The 18625-nt window shown below is 39.2% G+C and overlaps 1 protein-coding gene across 1 annotated transcript in view; it reads right to left on the bottom strand.

Moving 5' to 3' along the window:
- Positions 1 to 18625, bottom strand: part of LOC124153188 (atrial natriuretic peptide-converting enzyme-like) — a 61174-nt gene that overhangs the window by 30960 nt on the left and 11589 nt on the right. The window contains exons 4-5 of the mRNA XM_046526289.1: positions 13313 to 13396; positions 11611 to 11720 (exon numbers count right to left, since the gene is read on the bottom strand). Of these exons, the coding sequence (XP_046382245.1) occupies positions 11611 to 11720; positions 13313 to 13396 (194 nt within the window). The remainder of the gene's footprint in view (positions 1 to 11610; positions 11721 to 13312; positions 13397 to 18625) is intronic.

An 18625-nucleotide genomic window follows, 5' to 3' on the forward strand; every position in this document is an offset into this window, starting at 1 on the left:
GCTCATCTTCATAAGAGACGGATTTGCCGGCATTGCAGCTTAACTACTTACACAATCAATAGGGATGCTTAATACGCAAGCTGATGGTGAGCAGCTCTGCCTCATTTCTTTTTTATTTTGAATTCTTCTCTGCAGCCGCTCATACCAATTGCTTTGAGATTAATAGTTTCGATGCAATTATTACTTCATGACTGTATTCTTAAAAGACAAAAAGGCTATGTACAATCAAATGAAAGAAGTATTCCGCAAACTGCCGTTCAATACGACGTCTAAACTTCAATTTTGAGTGGAAAAGGGCAAGAATAGGGACGATTGAGGGACGCAGGAGTCCACATTTAGGGAGCCTTACACCCTCATTTCATGCTTGTGCATTCGAATTTCCTTCCTGCATTTTATTTTTCCGTTAAGGATAAAAAATAGCATAATTTCTTGCCATTGAAGTAAGTTTGGGGTGTTTAATGTTCACACACCTAATTACCTCATGTTTACCGCTACCTATCATTTGATGCATGATCCTCAATTGAAATTTGAAGTTGAAAATTCAACTACAAGAAAGTGTGTTAAGTAAATAAAGTAAAGAAAATGTATAAAAATTATTACCACATTTTTTCTCTAAAACGGAAATAAAAATAAATTTTCGCAAAAATGTTTTCGCGAGGAGTACTTGTCTTCAACCATGGGTGAAGGCAAGTGCTCCTTGGTTTCAGCAATTTGGTACAAAACAAAATACACTGCAATTGCTACCTTTCTCTCTTACATTTAAGGAGCATTTTGATTTAAAAAAAACTATCGACTAATAATGCTGAGGGGGGAGTGGTGGGGATTTTTATTATTTCTTGTTAAAAATCGCTGAACTCCTAATCAAAGAAACAGGTCCATAAAATATGCAGCAATACAATAGGCAAAGAAACGTAACACAATAAGTTTGCTAAAGTACTTGAATATTTAATTATTGTGTATATTTATTACTAATATACGCGAGTATATTGGAAATATCTTCGAAATATCTAAAGTTGAAAATTACCAATGTAAAGAAAAACTTGCTCTCTAAAAAGTTTGATTTCGCTTTATTGGTCCAATATATTATCAGGAATCGAGTCACAATTGGCACTCCGGAACCTGAGCATTGCATAACCTTCTGCGCTACTCAGCAAATTTCCCATAACTCATGATACTCGACCATACTTGGACGGCACACTAAAACAGAAATCTCGCATAAAAGATCCCAAAACTTGAGAAGCCACTTCCGAATTTGATAGTTAATCATCGCTAAAGACGATTCAAAAGCTTCGTGGGTCACGAATGTGGATCCTTAGAGTCGAGCAAAGGATAAACGGAAGACTGAATTTGGTCGAGTCGTTCTGAGGGCAAAAAGGACGTTAATGGCGGGGAGAGAGAGTATTCAAGACGCATGACCCCTTCGCGTCTGACGAGTCGTAAAGAGAGCGAGCGCACGAACGGAGTTGTTGAAGACTACTTACAAACTCTCCCGCCCTCATCCGTTAACGCAGACCCCTTAATGAGCGACAAAGAGAGGAGAAGGGAGGCGAAAGAGGAGAACGGAAGGAAGAGATTCATTCTCGAACCGGAGCTACTTTAAAACAAAACTTCATAAAGGGGGTTGGTTGGAGGGAGGGAAAGAAAGAAAAAACAAAAGGGAGATGGGAGGCGCAGACCTTGTTCTCTCCGCGAACTCTGGGTGTGTGTGTTGTGGGGAAATGGCTTGTGGGGGGGGGGGGGGAGGAGGGAAGGGGGGTACGGATGGCAAAAGGGATCCGGGCAGATCGTTAACTCTTGGGGGGGATGGGGGTACGAATAAAGTGAGGGGGTTGGAGGGGTGGGTGAGCAAACGGAACGGACCTGGGGTTGTGCGGAATGGTTGTAAAACCTTCCCCGCCACCAAACCACACGCGCCCGAGGATGGCTTATAAAATTCAAGATCTGGCCAATTATGGAGATTTCCGAGCCTGTTACAGAATTCCCGCATGGGGTTTGGAAGATAGATTGGTCATTTCAAATGTGACTGATGTAGATGATTGTATTTGATGGAAACGGGACACTCAGTTGAGTATGCCAAGCAGCTATGTATAACAAACAGCCGATTAAATGTATTTTGCATCAACATGGTACGTTAAAAACGTATTTATCATGACATAGGTAAATTATCACGTACAGCTGGAACATCATGTACGATGTACATACGTTATCATGTACATCTAATAAAATCAGTTGTATATGATAACGTAACACATTGAGTTAGTGTTGTTGTGACTTTTGTAGTTTGTGTCGAGTAGAGTTGAGAGTGACTTCATTCACAATTAGATTTGACATATTGTTAGTTGTGCCTGGTGGTATAATTTTTTTGGGTTGTAAAATTCAAGATTTGGCCAATTACGGAGATTTTCGAGCCTGTTACGGAATTCTCAACGCTGAAGAAGGGCTTGGAAGATGGATCGGTCATTTGAAATGTGACTAATGTAGATGCTTATATTTACGGAGATGGCACAGCCATTTTGAATGTAAAATGGATACTCAGTATCATTTAGCATCGATATGGTTAGGCTGATGAAATCAGAATTACTCGATAACGTACAACATTGAGTTAAGTGGCTTCATTCACAATCAGAATAAATGATTTTAATAACGGGTCAACCGTAAAAAATGTTTGTGGGAAACTTTTATAAATTGGTCACACAAAGTCATTGCAATTAATCTTATATTCGAGAATCCATTAAGCCTTGGAAAAGGTCGTAAGCGGTTTAATTTCCATCAAGCACATTAGCGCACAGGTAAACAACGACTGAGGTAATCCACAGCGGTTGCCAAACCACGGTAACAAAACATTTTGATGCGGGTTCGGAGTGGTTAGTGGATATAAAAAATGTTAGAGGTAAGTACTGTGAAAATACGAGTTAATAAATGAAAACATATCACTCAGAATACGTATGTTGATATTTATTGATAAAATACAATTTTAAGGGCGAAAAAGCTGCTTTTCAAAATATTGAACGTTAACATTTAATACGAGAAAAATAAAAATATCAAGTCACTTGGGTGTAGATATAATCACACACTGCTAGCAAGTAGCAGAGTACCCTGCTAGCAGGTAGCGCTTGGCTTAAATAAGGATTATTAATACCTTATCAAACGAAGGAAATTTTCCGACCATAGACAATTTTAATAGGTGATTATTAAGAGATGTTTCCCTGAGCTCTGTGCCTCATTGGTAATCTCAGACGATGTAAAACTCCTATCTACTCGTATAGAAACTAGGTCATTGTGACGCCACGTGGAGTGCCATCGCATGGGCGCCAATCTGGCCTTTTTCAAATGCGGTTAAAACTGACCATTGCCATTCGTCTAAACTGGGATTTCTATAACCAAATTATTTGTATTTTATGAATACAGTAATAGTGAGTAACGAATCGCAATCAATGCCTTTCGTTTTCTTTGATGAAGGAAACTCCCCTATTATGAATATCCAGACACTGCGCCAGGGTACAATCCAAACAGTGAATTTGCACCTTTTACAAAGGAGAACTGCTTTAAAATTAATTGTCCTCTTTGAATAAAAACTATGATTGTTGACGAGTCACTTCGTACAAATTTATTTTAATAAAATAAAAACAGCTGTAGTGATTTTCCACTCTATTTTATTCGCTTAGCCGGTTTCAACGTCATTACCAAGAGAGTAATTATATCGGTAAAAATAATTTCTCAGAGAGGAAAATAACTATGCTTGTATCTTATTAAACTACATTCGTACCTAATTAAAAACTATGGTATCCCAATCTCTGGGGCACTCCTTCGAGCTCCAAAAGACGAAGGGACATGATTCCTGAGATGAGAAATAGCCCCGGGGTTGCATAGAGTCCAAAAAAGGGAATGGAAGATGGAAAGAGGAGCTAAAAAAATAAATAACTCCCCGAATTTGAGTACGCATCGGTGAGCTTGAAACTTGGTATTCCCCCCCCCCCCCCCCATCACTCGGCCATATCCTCACACGGTGGATAGAATGAGGAAACACACAGACTGCGCGAACCCTGCCCCGCCTAAAACCGGGTGAAAAGCCGCGGTTCGGGCCTTTTCTCTCGCTTTGCGTGCGTGAACTCGGTGGTAGTGGGGGGGAAGAGCGGTGGAATAGAGGGAGGGAAGTAGGGGGTATGGCAGAGGGTCTTTTCACAATCGCCACGGGGCCTCGAAAATTTATGCGATTTATGGGATACGGTGGTGGGGCTGCGAATGGGTGTATGCAGCCTGGGATAGAATGGGGTGGTAGGGTAAAGGGGTGGGGGATGGAAAGGGTTTTGCAAACGGAGAGGATGGTTGGGGGCTTCGCAGTGGGAGGGGTCGACAGGCAGGGAGTGGCTCCGCGCCATTCCCCTGGCCCCTGCCTTTTCGCCTTTCCCCCAACCCCCTCGAATAATTTAGGAGTGGTGGTTGTATTGGTAGGGAGGTAGGGGGTGGGGAAAATTAGCAGGAGGGATGGGTGGGGCAAGGATTAGCAGGGTGCGGTTAGCGAGGGGTGGGGGGTTGGCCAAATCTCCAGGACTTGTACATGAAAAGATTAATTCTTCCCCATTTCCCGACTATCGATGGGCGAGACCGCGAGAGGTGTCCCCACCTGCGGTTTCATTAAAATTAAGCGAAAAAATAAAATATCGCGTAAATCATGGCCGTGGCAAGCGTCGCCTGGGCAGGGGGGCGTGAAGAAGACACCCGCCCTTTAATAACTTTGTGTTCAGCGGGAAATGATGAATATAATTTATGAGGTTTTCATTATGGCGAAAAGGGATTATCAAAAGGCGGACATCACGATAAAATATGAAACTAAACAAAGCGGTTACTTAGTTGTTCTGGTTAATTCATTAATTTTCACCAATTCAAGCCAAGAATTTGTCTTACACAGTAGTTTATTGCAGAGTGAATGATGCCAAAAATTACATACAAACATAAATAGTAAAAACAAAGTATTCAATAAAATAAAGGACGTACGGCCATGGTATATTTTTCACTTTCAAAAAATTCTAAGGTGACTTGGAACGATGAATAATGTTTTTTTATTGAATTTTGAGACGACATTCGAAGTTTTATATATACTTGAAGCCTACCTTACCGATAAAACTCTCAAGAACCTAAGCATATAGCCACACGAAACTGTATAAAAATTGTTTTGAGGACAAAATTCGTGTAAGTACGTTTTTAAATTAGGTATTCCAACAATAGTCCATAAGATTGTAAATAAATGACAGATTCAGCGTCAACTAATGTATTTGGTCAATGATCTGTTAAGCTAAATACACATCATCTGCAGTGTGTGATCTGAACATATTACGTTTCAGTTATATATTTGATTTCATTCTTATGATTGGATTAGTAAGATCATTGAGCTAAAATTCCCAGAAAGTCAAATAAATTCCATTAATAATGATCCTGTTTGAATTTTTGTCCTTTAAAAATCACTATATCTCTAATTTACAGAGATTAACGATGAAACTTCTATTTTTTCATTTTCAACGACAAATTCTGTGTAAATATGCATTGCTAAAAAGAATGGTGCCCTCAAATACATAAAAATGTTGCGTTGAAAAAAACATTTTTGGAGCAGTATTTCTAATTCAAAATACATGAATGTGTTGGGAAATAAACAATTTTGGAAAAATGGCATTTTTCCCGAAATGCAGATAAGACGGCGAGCAAATCGGGAGAAAATTATGCCCATAAAATATGCTCTGTTCCGACCAAAAGAGAGCGGTTTGGTAGAAAATTTCGAAACGCGCGTGAAGATGCAACGCTCAAGATCCATTACCCGCTGTAAACCGTTGGGAACCAGACCAATTCCTATAATTGCTAAAAATTAAATTTCCCATAATCACCATTCATCCGTGAATTTACATTGTGTGCAGGCTGTTTTACTAGGGGCACGGAAATACGCAGGTTAGAACTGCATTAATTTCTAAAATGGCGTGGAATTGCGCGAATGCATGAACGAGATTAGAACAGGGGCTATTTTGACATCTCACGTCCACGCATTCTCGCATGTGTTCTAGCAATTCACGGCTTTACACGGCGCAATTTTTACTGCGCCTTCGTACACACGTCAGATTGTGCAAGTTCGTGCACCGTGTAAAAGGGCCTTACGAAACTTCGGCCGTCACTTTTTGGAAGATAGCACTAAACAAGAAAGGCTTCAATTGTGGAAAATGAATGATTATCCAGAGCAACCAAGAAACCGATTTGCTTTGTCACATATTCAATCGTGAAGTCTTATGATAGTCCCTTTTCCTCATGAAAAAAATACTGAATTATTCCAAAATGATTTAATTACGTAACTAGTACCTTGAAAATGTTACTGTAGGGTTGAAACCGGTTGGGTAATAAAATAATCGTTGCAGATTACAAAGTCTACTTTTTCAAATGAAATTACATATCTGAAGAAGATTCGGAACCATATTGCATTGTTTACTCAACGAATATTTTCATAAGACTAAAGTTAATTCGAACAGCCAATGAAATCTCTCACTCAATTTTTTTTCGCATTACTTCTCTAGAAGGCAGACATCTCTTATTCCGCATCCGTCGACATTTGAAATTGATCAACTTCGCTGAGTCTCGATGTGCCAACTTAATCTGGAGGCCAGTCGTAAGGCAAGAGAAAATTCGAGGGTGGAAACATGATGGACATCCGGCGTTGGTACGGTGGACTTGGTCTTACCATGCGCGGTGGGGTGACGTTGATGCCCGCCCCTGTTCTCGACGAACAGGGTTACGGGTTGGGGCTCCGCGTGCTGAGGTTTAGCACCATCGGGGACGATACTCCAGCAGCCGGTGACGCTCCTGCCCGGCAACGCCCTGGCTATTGGGTGCTGACATCTCTGCAACCATCGAGAAGAAGGTTGGAGTGCGGGGCGGCCGAGGGCCTTAAAAGGGTAGGATGTGCTGTGCAGTTCGGAGGGTGCAGTGAGAGACAGAAAAAGTGCAGCGGTGCTCGGGTGACTCATGTGCAGGGTGCTTGAGGTGCAAACGATATTAGCGGTGAGGACGCGACGGAATACTCTGTCCATTACAAAATATAAGTAACAAATGGTAATTTCCACACTTGAATGTACAATTCCACTACCGACCATGGTGTCGACTCTTTATGTCATTTTTAAAGATGAAAGGCCTTATTTGGTGGAGTTATACATCAAAGTGTGGATATTGCCATTCGTTGTTTATATTTTATCATGGATATATCATATTTCCACCACGTCAAGCCTGAAACGATTTTATACGTTCGGAATACTATACTATACTAAGCGCGTCGTCGTCGTCAAATATGATTCAAGCTACTATTCTCCTTCTATGACAAGAAATCCATTGAAAACCCTATATCCTGTATCTTAAAAACCTGATTTCAACAGCTATCAACGAATCCAAATTAAAAAAAAAACTGAAAACGGCATGACTATGAAGCAAGTATTGATGGATATATGCGTAACTTGGTGAAATACTATCATAATCATAATAAATTCAACTAAAAAATATACATATCTTTTATGGTTTCCGCCTAGGTTTCGACGGCATTTCTACAGATTTTAATTTAAAAATGGTTAACATAATTAAATAACAACACAAGAGCCGAAATCTGAGTTGAAATCGTTAAAGGTCGGTAAAATATTGCTAAGTGGGAATAGTTTCCAATCCAACCGAGAAAAGTGAGCCTGCTAGATCAAAAAAACTTAAAGCGACTTAACGTGACGTGTCGCAGTAATTAGATTAACTTGATATAAGCTTAACCCAAATGAATTCAAGCAACTAGTATGGAAGATAACAACAGATCAATCTCCCTAAAAACTATAAAAAGTTTGTGACTTTTAGCCATACATTTTCATGTACTAGAATACTTACTTTCCTTACTTCCTTTACAAGCATGCAAAAACTATTAAACTAATCAAATTAAAAAGGTTTGATAAAAGTTGCGGGGGGAATTTGAATAAATAAATCAGAAATCAGAAAGGCACGTCACAATTTGTTCTACCTCTTTTTCTCCATCAGGTCTAAAGAAGTCACTACAAAGAGAATGCAAACTTGCCAGTACAACAGAATGAAAAAAAACCTTAAATTGCGATCCAATGTCTCAATTATATTGATTCCATAGGCAAAACCTTTAATAAAATTTGGGTAGTCATGAACCCAGTCACCCCCTCCTAAATACGCCCCTTCACTCTTTGTGCGCCGGAAAAAATACTGAGAAAGAGAGAAAAAAGGTAAAAGCGCATCCCAAACCAAACAAACGCCGACCCCGAAACCTCGATTATTTACCCCATCCGGCAAAAGTGATGTTGACTTAGTCGTTGGGCGTCCACGTACTTGCGGCAGCCGTGAATAATAAAAAAAAACAAGAAAAAACTCCACTGCTCGTAAACATGTGCCTCGTCAAGTCTCCGGAGAGAGCCGTAACCTTCCTCACGAGAGTGGCGAGCGAAGTAACGGCTGAGAGCCTGGGGCGGTGGAGTATGACCGCGCTGCTGCCGGAACGAACACCGAAGAGCGAGAATTGTGACGCATCTTCTTTCAACTTTTGTCCCCGGAGCCTGAAAGAAACTGTTAACCCATGGTATATTTTGAGAAAGAGCTATTTATTGAGGATATAGGATTAAAGATCTGATTTTTAACCTAATCGATTCATACTCAATTAGATATATACGTATATCTTCTACAAGAATTAATTTAGATAATATTTATTTGAAAAAAATTCAAACTTCCTTTTTTCGTTAGTATTTTCATGTGCAGGCGTATTTTCATGCAAGAGACATCAGCTATGAATACATTGACATGAAACATCTCAATTAGCCAGCAATAGCAAAATGGCTAAATAAAGTGACTCCCTCTCTTAAATCAAGTGACGCATTCTCTTTGGTTAGTTTCGGCAATTGTTTACCACAAGATCTCCAGAAGCGGCTAAAATACGCGCCTGTATCGGGTTATTTAGCGCGAGGAAAGAGAAAAAAAGTGGGCAAATAGCTGCCACAGTTGAGTTTTAAAAACAAATTTCATCATGCCTAATGTCTCTTTACTTAACAGTCGGGTCGCTTTGTTTTGAAAATACATCAAATATAATTTTTTAAATTTTTTTTCTTGGGGCATATACTGATCGAATAAAAAAATCAGATGCATAAAAACCACACGGGGTCGATTACTGCCTTCATTTGCATCACACGCTGAGGATAAGCTTGATGTATAAGAATACTATTGCAAAACCTCCACAAAAAAGGGGTATAGTGAAAAATTGTCCACATTAGTTAAATAAAGTTAGCAATAACTTAAGAAACTCCGTGATCATCTTCACTGTTTGCACAATAACTTTCCTGGATACTGCGATTCGCACCGAGTAAAAAAATGGCAAAGCGAGGTTCACTTGTCAGTGCCCTCATCACCTGCGGGAGAAACAGTGAGGCGTACCCATGGCTCATCGCCATATCGACCTCCTATTCTTCTTACGACGGGTGAATTCGATGTCCAAGGACAGACGTCGAAGATTTCGCTCCATATTGTCATGGCTTTTTGTCGCAGAGCAGAAACAAGATGGTGCAGCCCTTCCTTTCGACAACTTCATCTCACGACGTCGTCAAATTTAAAGCTGAGAGGAGTGTCCATTTCGGACAGGGAGAGAGGAATAATCGACAATTGAGGGAAATAAATTTGAAATACATAGGGCATAACTTTCGCAAGGTGAAAAAGATTGAAAACATGTAATGCATGTATACAAAAGTACACTGGCTGAATATATGTAATAGTAATGCCATCTTATTACAGTTGTCCTTGCGTAGACTAATAAGTTTAACAAACTTGGCAGACATCAGGATGGAATCGTTACTTGAAACGCGTAGAACTAAAATATTTGCCACTGTTTATACGTTTACAAAATATTAACTAAAAATGTTTGTTCCAATTATTTAGAAAGTATTCCAAAGTCAAATTTGACATCGGAAAAAAAGTATTTGATGACTGCAGCTCACCAATATATTTCGCATACATGATAGGTTCATGTAAACCGAAGTTTAAAAAAAGTTATTTTTTATTCCTTCATAATCCATGTAAAGCAGATGACCTGAATACTTTCAGAGAGACACATGCTATTAATCATCGCATATTAGTCCCATGCGATTAAAACTGTATTTGCAAGACTTTTTTCCCAGCATTCTCGAAATTTTCCCATTCCCCAACTATATATCCCAATAATACATTTCTTTCATGAATATGTATACCTTTCACTATGGAGGCTAAATCATCAATCTTCAAAATCATATATGTTTCATGCGGTGAATAAGTTCTCTAGTTTATTCTTCGCTATATAAGGATCGAGTCCATCTGGACAGTAATAATGCTCGTAACGCAAGAGTTCAGTGAAAACGCCGAAGGAGGGGGCATGCAGAGACATAAAGTAGCATTTGTGAGCAGCTTTTATGTGCTGTGTAGGTGCAATGAAGTGCTGCGGTTAAGTGCTTCGAAGAAAGTGCGATTAAAAATTGAAGTGCATAACGGTGATTGAAGCTGATTGTGAGACGTCGAAAACACAAATATATTGGACACAGAGTAAAAATATCTATGTAAAATGCGCTTGAAGGAGAACACACCGACAGGATACCATAGTCAAAGCAATCAATGGATTTGGATCTCACTATCATATCCCAAAAGAAGTTTTGTCACTGTTCAGGAAGAAAAGCTAATTCAACTCCCCATTATTTATCGAGCTCAAGTCAAATCAATTCCAAATACATTCAATTATCGGAACTGAACATCTTTGGAACTGAAGTTCCTAAGTTTCAGCATTTTCAGCTCCTATAATTACCAATTATACCACGACATACCGAATAAAACGAATTTTCATGCAAAATTCTCAATGTCAATTTGGTAGATCATATGAGAAATACAAAATTACAAGAAAGCCGTGATAAATTTTAGTTACAAGCATGCGCTTTAATTGTTTATGCCAGTGCCTGCAACACCTTTTCCACATTTTATTGACGCACCAGATACTTATTAAATACCACAATTTTTTACTCATGTGAGTTTGCAAGTATCAATTACAATTAAAGTAGCCACTTGGATCATGCTATTGAAACAAAAGTTTATGCTATTATTATAAAACTCCTCCTGAAGAATTTAGGAGAGATCTTCAAGCAAAATGGTATGACTTTTTAGTCTAATATGGCCTATCGTGAACATTTATGTTTTTAGAAAACTGAAGCATGAAGAAGTTTATTACGTAGGGTATAACGGGCAAATTTAAACCATCATTACCGATCAATTTACCTGACTAGATACTTATGCAGAGCTGATAGACCACGTATATTAGTGAAAAAAATGTCCTTCACTGCTAGTAGATTTTAAGATACAGTCTTCGTTTCTCAAACACATATTAATTCAAAGATGGAAGACACATTCAATTTCAAGAAACTTTACTTTTCAATTTAAGACAGCGGTATCAACTGTAAGCTATAAACGAGAGAATTGGTGGCGATAATTGTGGAATTAGGACCGTAGAAATATTTGATTCTGTGCGGTGCGTGAGATTTTCATAAAATCGTACACTACAGCATGCATTCACATGGTACGAGGACTCACCTGTTGCGCGTCTCTCTGAGTGAAATGTCCCATGTAATTCGGAAACATTGTGTAGTTATACGGTAGTCGATGGCGATGACAGAACGATACGATGACTGGTAAGCACAGACCTGCAAAAAAAGGGGAAAAAATCGTATGATATTTTGAACGAGTGTGAAGATATGATGTTCACCCCATTATGCACTTGTAATGATAGAAGAGAAGTCATACGCAATGAGCATTCATCATTTCCGAAAGTAATATTGACAATAGGACAGTTTATACCTGAACAAAAATAAAAGAATTTTTTATGAATGTTTCGCTACATTGAGAGGCAGAAAAAAAGCAGAGCATCAACAGAACACAGCAATGATGAGAAATATGCAACATTAAGGGGTAAAAGGCTTAGAATCATTTAAGTAAATCAGGAAAAATGCACTAGTTCATCAAACTATTCGGGGGTATACCCAAGTGTATTACGGTAAGGTATTACTAGGGTTATCCAGGATGTAATGCACAGCAATTTTTTTCTTGGCCGACAACAATGGTGCGAATTCGGAACATTACGTATGCATTATCTGAAGTTTCATGAATGCGCATGAAAATAATCTGACTCTTCCGAAATATAGCGTAGCTGTAGGACCGTTTCAAAATGGCGTCTGTAAGTGATGTACATACGTAACAAGCAGCGTGACGTCATTGAATTTCTCACTGCAGAGAAAGAAACTGTGGGAAACTGAAACTGTGAAATTCACAAACGTTTGTGCAAACTCTACGGAGTATTTTCTGCCAACAGGTGTACAGTTCGTCACTGGGCTCAGAAAACAAGTACATCATAAGGCGGTTTCGCTATGCTCCAATATTTGCAGCGGTCAGGGAGACTTTCCACGTATGTCACACCGAAACATGTTGCATCGAGCTTATATTGCCATTTACGAATAAAGACTCATTATGAATTGGCAGTTGGCGCTATCAGCCGAGAAAATTGATGCTTCCAGCGACTTCGGCGCCATACCAGCTCAGGAGATATTTTGATTCAACACGATAACGCTCGGCCCCACACAAGTTTGAGGACTGCTGAACACATGGATTAACAGGGTACGACAGTATTACCCCGTCCACCCAGCAGCTCTGACCAGGTTCCCTCAGACTTCCGCTTGTTTGGCCCATTAAAACATGCCATTCGTGGAAGATATTTTGAGGACGACGAGGAGGTGATCCGCTCTGTGAAGAAATGGCTCTGTTACCAGAAGACGGATTGGTACTTCATAGTAAGGGACGGAGTTTACGTGAAAATATAGGGTGTGTATCTGAAACATCATTCTTTTATTTGTTTAATTTTCACTATGCAAGATAGAATAATATCTAAGCAAAAAAATGGTGCATTACTTTCTGGGCAACCCTCGTAGCTATTGAATTAATATTTGCTCTAGAAAAGGAAATAAATTAACTGAGGAAACCAAAAAAGCCCAGATTAACGTATCCATATCCATTGAGCAAATATGTAGTTTAGGAAAAAACTAACAAGGTGCACCGATAAATTTAAAAGAATGGTGTATTTAGTTTCCTATTGCTGATAAAAATACTTATTTTAATTTCGATCGTTAGCGGAATCCGGGATAAATATACGAAAGAATATTTTAGAATCGATCTACAAAAGAGAGGAACAAATAAAAAGGCACACATAAAACTATCTTAATGGTAAATATAGCTGATATCTCACCTGGTGCTGGATTAGTTTGGTTCGGTAGAATGGTTATAGTTGTGGTGACTGTCTTGTTCACGTATCGAATCGTAGATGGATACGCTGAGGACAAAGGGAATTAAAAAATTGAGTTAGAGCAAGGACAATAAATAAGCAAGAACAATTTTCAATAATAAATAAATTTCATGAAATAAGTATGCACGAAAATGCGAGGCGTTTCAGAGCTTTCACCGTTAGCGTTGGCTTCGATGTAATTTGGAGAATAGTAACAATTTGGCTGGAACATCGTTATCAAAAGTTGATGATTCATTTAACATTTTCGATTGAAAATTTCAATATTTTTTCCACGCTTAAGCTTGTAGTAATTTGTAAGGAGTTGATAACACGGAAAAATGCTAAACATTACAAATTATATATTGGGAATCACAGTCGAACTCAAAGCACGTCGCGCTGGAAATAAACCTACACCCTTACCTTAACCTAGGTAGAGCCAAAGAATAGATCGGAAATATAAGCAAAAAAGAATACTAATTTAATTAATCAATAAGCGATTAAATAATTGACATTTTGACAAACAATTTGCATGAAAATTCCATCTGGGTAAACGTAGTTCATAAAATATTGTAAGTCACGGCATATTCGATAATTATCATTCACTGTCGATAAGAAATTAAGTGCACAAGAATGAAGTAATAAGACTCATAGAGCAGATGCCTATATTTTTAAAACCCTCAATTGTTGACCACTGAGCCTAGTGGAAATTTAGGACGAACAATCCACATACGTTTCCATTTTTTCACAATGGTCTATGATAAAATGTTGGCGTTTATCATAAGATTGTTACCTAAGGAAATTAATCGACCATTACCTGTAAATTTGTGTCTTACATATTTATTTATTCTTTAAATTAAATATCAGCGGATGATGATTACATATTTTGAATTCAAGAAGGCATATCAAGGAAAAAAATAAGCGTTGTTTTAATTTAAAAACTTGTTAACGCGGCAGATTTGATGCAGATCATCTTATTCATTGCAACAGAACACACAATGATCTACGGGAAGCCAATCACTACTTATCCCATAAGCCCACTCTATACTTGTACCCATAAGCAGTTTTAATACACAACCAATTTTATAAATTATTATATTAATAAAAATATTTAATTTCCTACATCTGATTATTGAAGGCTCTTCGATTTCCGGAAATGCAAATTTTCGTTTTGATTCATGTTTGCGATTGTGCGCGATACATAGTGCAGTTAAAGGTTTTTTTCCACGACATAGATTTCAGAGAATAATACCTCATGTTAAAACTTCCAAAAAATGTGAAATAATGAAATACGCATTTTCGGCAATGAAGCCACTCTATCCATATCTAAACGCTTATATTCTGATATATCATTCTCATAGATGGTCCCTACTATCGCATATAAAGACAAAGAGCTAACTTTACTTTGGGCCATCAAGTTCTCTCCACAAAAAACACATTCGCAAGTTTCGGCTGACCCTCACCGAGGCCAAATCCCTTCTCTTCGCATTCCCAATGGCAGAAGGAGGAGGCGATTCTCATTTGCCCCACGGAAAGGGCGGGAGGCCAACCGATCGCGCCCGCACTCTGAAATCCTCGTGGAGAGAGATAGAGAGGTTTGGCTGGCTAGTCTTCCCTCGAAAAGTTTCACACTCCCTGGCCCACGGCAAACACTCGCCGCTCGTCCCTCTGCGGTCCTCCATGATGCAGTCCCCCTTGACCTCCCCAATCCCCTTGCCCCACCAATCCCCTATGCCCTGGGAAACGCCGCGTTCACACAGCCCTCCTCCCCCCCAGCGACGATATACACCAGCGATAAAGGGAAGATGAGATGGTTGGACGACATGTAAGAAGCCGACCCTCACTATGAACGTAGTGGCATGATGATTGATAGGCAGGTAGCCAGACGGAGGCTTCGGCCCCCCAGATACTTTTTCCCTTGTGGCGAAGCCGGCCTCGGTGGCGGCTAGGTAAAGTCCTTGCTTGTAGTGTATTTCACTTTCAGCATTCTCCTCCTCGGCCCTGGAGTATTGTATACTTGTACATGGCGAATATATATATTGTTTGATTTTTTTCACCGCTTGGCTAAGTGAAATGTCGTCATTGCAACTAGTACAGTGTATCGATGACAGCATCATACAGGAGATTGGTTCACAGAAATCGCTATGTTGTTTGTTAACCAGAAACTGAAATTCAGACAAAAAAATAACAGTGGATACGTCCATGGATTGAGGAGGTTATGTAAACTATATATACAGACGATTTAATGAAATGCATGCGAATTACAATAAAATATTAGAATATGCAACCCGAATTCCACCCTGACACAAATTTCTGATGCCTGGTCATCGTTTGGGGTGGAGTCGAATGAATTCTAATGCGTGATAGTTGTCATCCATGATGAGAGATTTACATGGTTTTCGAGAAATATTCCGTCAATGTGGGGATCCTACGTTTGAAGAGTCCACGTAATTTCTATCAGTCTCCAAATGAATTGTGTCGAAAACTTATCCATTCGAAAACTTCTAGCTGTTAGAGACTGAACAAAAAGTAATACAATTATTTGCAGAACGTTCCATACTGTGGGTCTCATGAATTTAAAAATACACATTTCCAAATTAACTCATTGCTATTGCGAAAACTGCTGAGAGTATCAATGGCAAAAATTTGTTGGATAGGGAAACAAAAACAGCTGGCAGGCGATTTGCGACGTCATTTTTTTTTAACGCTTTAGCGGTGTCAAATTTTAGGGACTCTCTGGACAGATGGTCCGTAGAAATGACAACGATGAGTAAAATGAAAGAGCGTGCAAGAAAGATGTTTTCGCTAGCAGCAACATTTTTATTTAAAAAGTTTAAGAGAATATTAACTCGAGAGATTTTTCCTGCTGATCAGCTCCGTTATACCAATCTTGGTTACATATTCTAATTGATTACAAAAAAACGAGGCGAGGTTTTTTTCATGGAATTACCGCGTTTTGTGCATCGGAAGTGAATCTGAGAGCATATACTTTAAAGTAATACACTTGAAAATGATGTGGAAGTATTAAAACTCGTCGTGCAGCGCTGGAAATAAATTTTTCGCAGGGGAACAGCAAAATCACTTTCAATTTTGATGGAGCGGTTACACGAACCCTCACTTGAAACAACCAGTTAAATATTTTAAAGCGTTTTCTTTCGCGAAAACTGCATTTTCATCATCTTATTATCTTATTTGCATCTACATCGTTCATATTGCGACCAAAAATCCATTAAACACTCTCACTGAAGCTCATGAATATCATGTCTAGGATTCTAACCTTGCTTGTAGCCAGTACTTAATTCTAAAATCTTAGGTACCGGAACGCATGCTCAAACATTTATCCCACACATGATTTTCAAATATAAGCCCCTAAAACTTCTGATTTTCAAAAACTTGTAATACAAGTTACAATGAGTAAACATGTTTCACACAATATAAAAAACGATGACATTTTTTAAAACTTCTTTACATGCGGTACTCACAGATGAAGACAAATGGAATCAACTTCACTTCAATCACTCGTTTAAAAACTCGATCCTGTGTCAAACTAGAATTACGAAAAAACTTCCAAAGTACAATGTTGTCTTCATCATGAACTTCCTCACTTCGTAGCACCGATTTATAGTACCGAAAAATACCGTTCCGGCCAAAATTTAGCTCTGATTGCCGCTGCCTTCACATATATTCATGGTTTAAACTATTTTATCGTAGCAGGAAGATATAGGTATCAAGCGGTCATTTACCTCGCCTTGAGAGCTTTCACTTCCTTTTCACCAGATTTTTATGGTCGGCCCCTGAGAGTCGTGAGCACTACTGTCGCATTTTGACCCCGCCGCTGTCGTAAAAATAATAATCGTATAACGCACCGCAGTCACTTTTCCGCCAACTCAGATTGACGTAGTTTGAGAGAGATATTTCCCTTGTGAGAGTAGCTACCATATTAATTCTCTTTTATGAACTATGAGCGCTGTAAAGGGTTACGATGTTAACCATGTTACTAAAGCCAAGCATTTTAAAATTATAATTTAGCCTTGCATACATGTAAGTACGGTTAAAAAAGCTATCATAAAATGTAACTTGACTCACATTGCCAACCCATCCGAATCAAATAAAATTTTGGTAATACATCAGCATTTGACACATTTTAGTCCGGGGTGAATACGCATTGCAATTTTTTTATCATGGCGATTCTTGTATAATCCAAATATTGGTTAGACGCAGCTCTCCACTCTAATCTCCCATCGACTAATCTTTGAAAACTAACATAATTCTTCTGTTTTACATCCTTCATAACATACACCATTTGTTTTCATTGTTTTGCAGTAGCTTGTTTTATCAGACCATTGTGTCTCCTAATGGGGCCGATTAAGTCGCTTTCTTCCCAAGGTTTTCAAAAGGCTTGTATTCTCTCCTGCTCTTCTTAGAACTTCCTCATCACTCACCCCATCTATCCATTTGACCCTCATTACTCTAACTCCACAGTTAGAATGTTTCCAACCTTGAATTCTCCGCAACTCTCCATACCTGACTACCATAAAGAAGCTACAACCAAATGTAAGAAAAAATGAATTGCTTCGTCACCTTAGCTCTCATATTCCCAGCGGTTAAGAGGAATGTCCCCTGGTAAAATTTGATGAAAGTCAAATTTTCAATCGAAATAAAAATGGTTAAGCAAATGACATCGTCGGAATCACGCAAATAGGGATCTTCCTAGGAACGGAAGGGTCTTGAGAGGGAGGGCTAGGGGATAACTTGACCAGATATTCCTTCACTTCAATCTTGGTCTCATGCGCAGAATCCCAAAATCGCTATTGTTTATCTTTACTCACGTGGGCAACCACTGCCCACCGCGACGTTCCCAGCGAGCGGGTGACGTCACCACGGCGAATTCGATCGATTTCCGTGAGCACCGTGACCGCTCGGCTCGGAGGGAAACGAGAACAAAAATTGAAGCGGGAGATGAGAGCGACTGCCAAAGCAACCCCGGATGTGGCAATCCATGGCGAGGAGTATTCCCGTCATCATCGCTCACTCAATCGGCGATTTAGATGGTTTGGAAGGATGGGGATAGAGATCATAGCGACGTTCGAGATGTGGGTGTAGAGAAGAAAAAATGGAGAAGGTGAAGTAGACGGAGAGGAGAAGGAACGACGAAGTGCTGGACATGGTAGGTGAGGAGAGGCAGCTTATAGTTAAGATGCGGAGGAGACAGAAGGTATGGATGGAGCGAGTGCTGAGAGGGGAAGGGATTCTGAAAGCCAGAATGCTGGTAAAGTGGGG

Source organism: Ischnura elegans, chromosome 2 (assembly GCF_921293095.1).
Source record: "Ischnura elegans chromosome 2, ioIscEleg1.1, whole genome shotgun sequence".
Taxonomy (NCBI): Eukaryota; Metazoa; Arthropoda; class Insecta; order Odonata; family Coenagrionidae; genus Ischnura; species Ischnura elegans.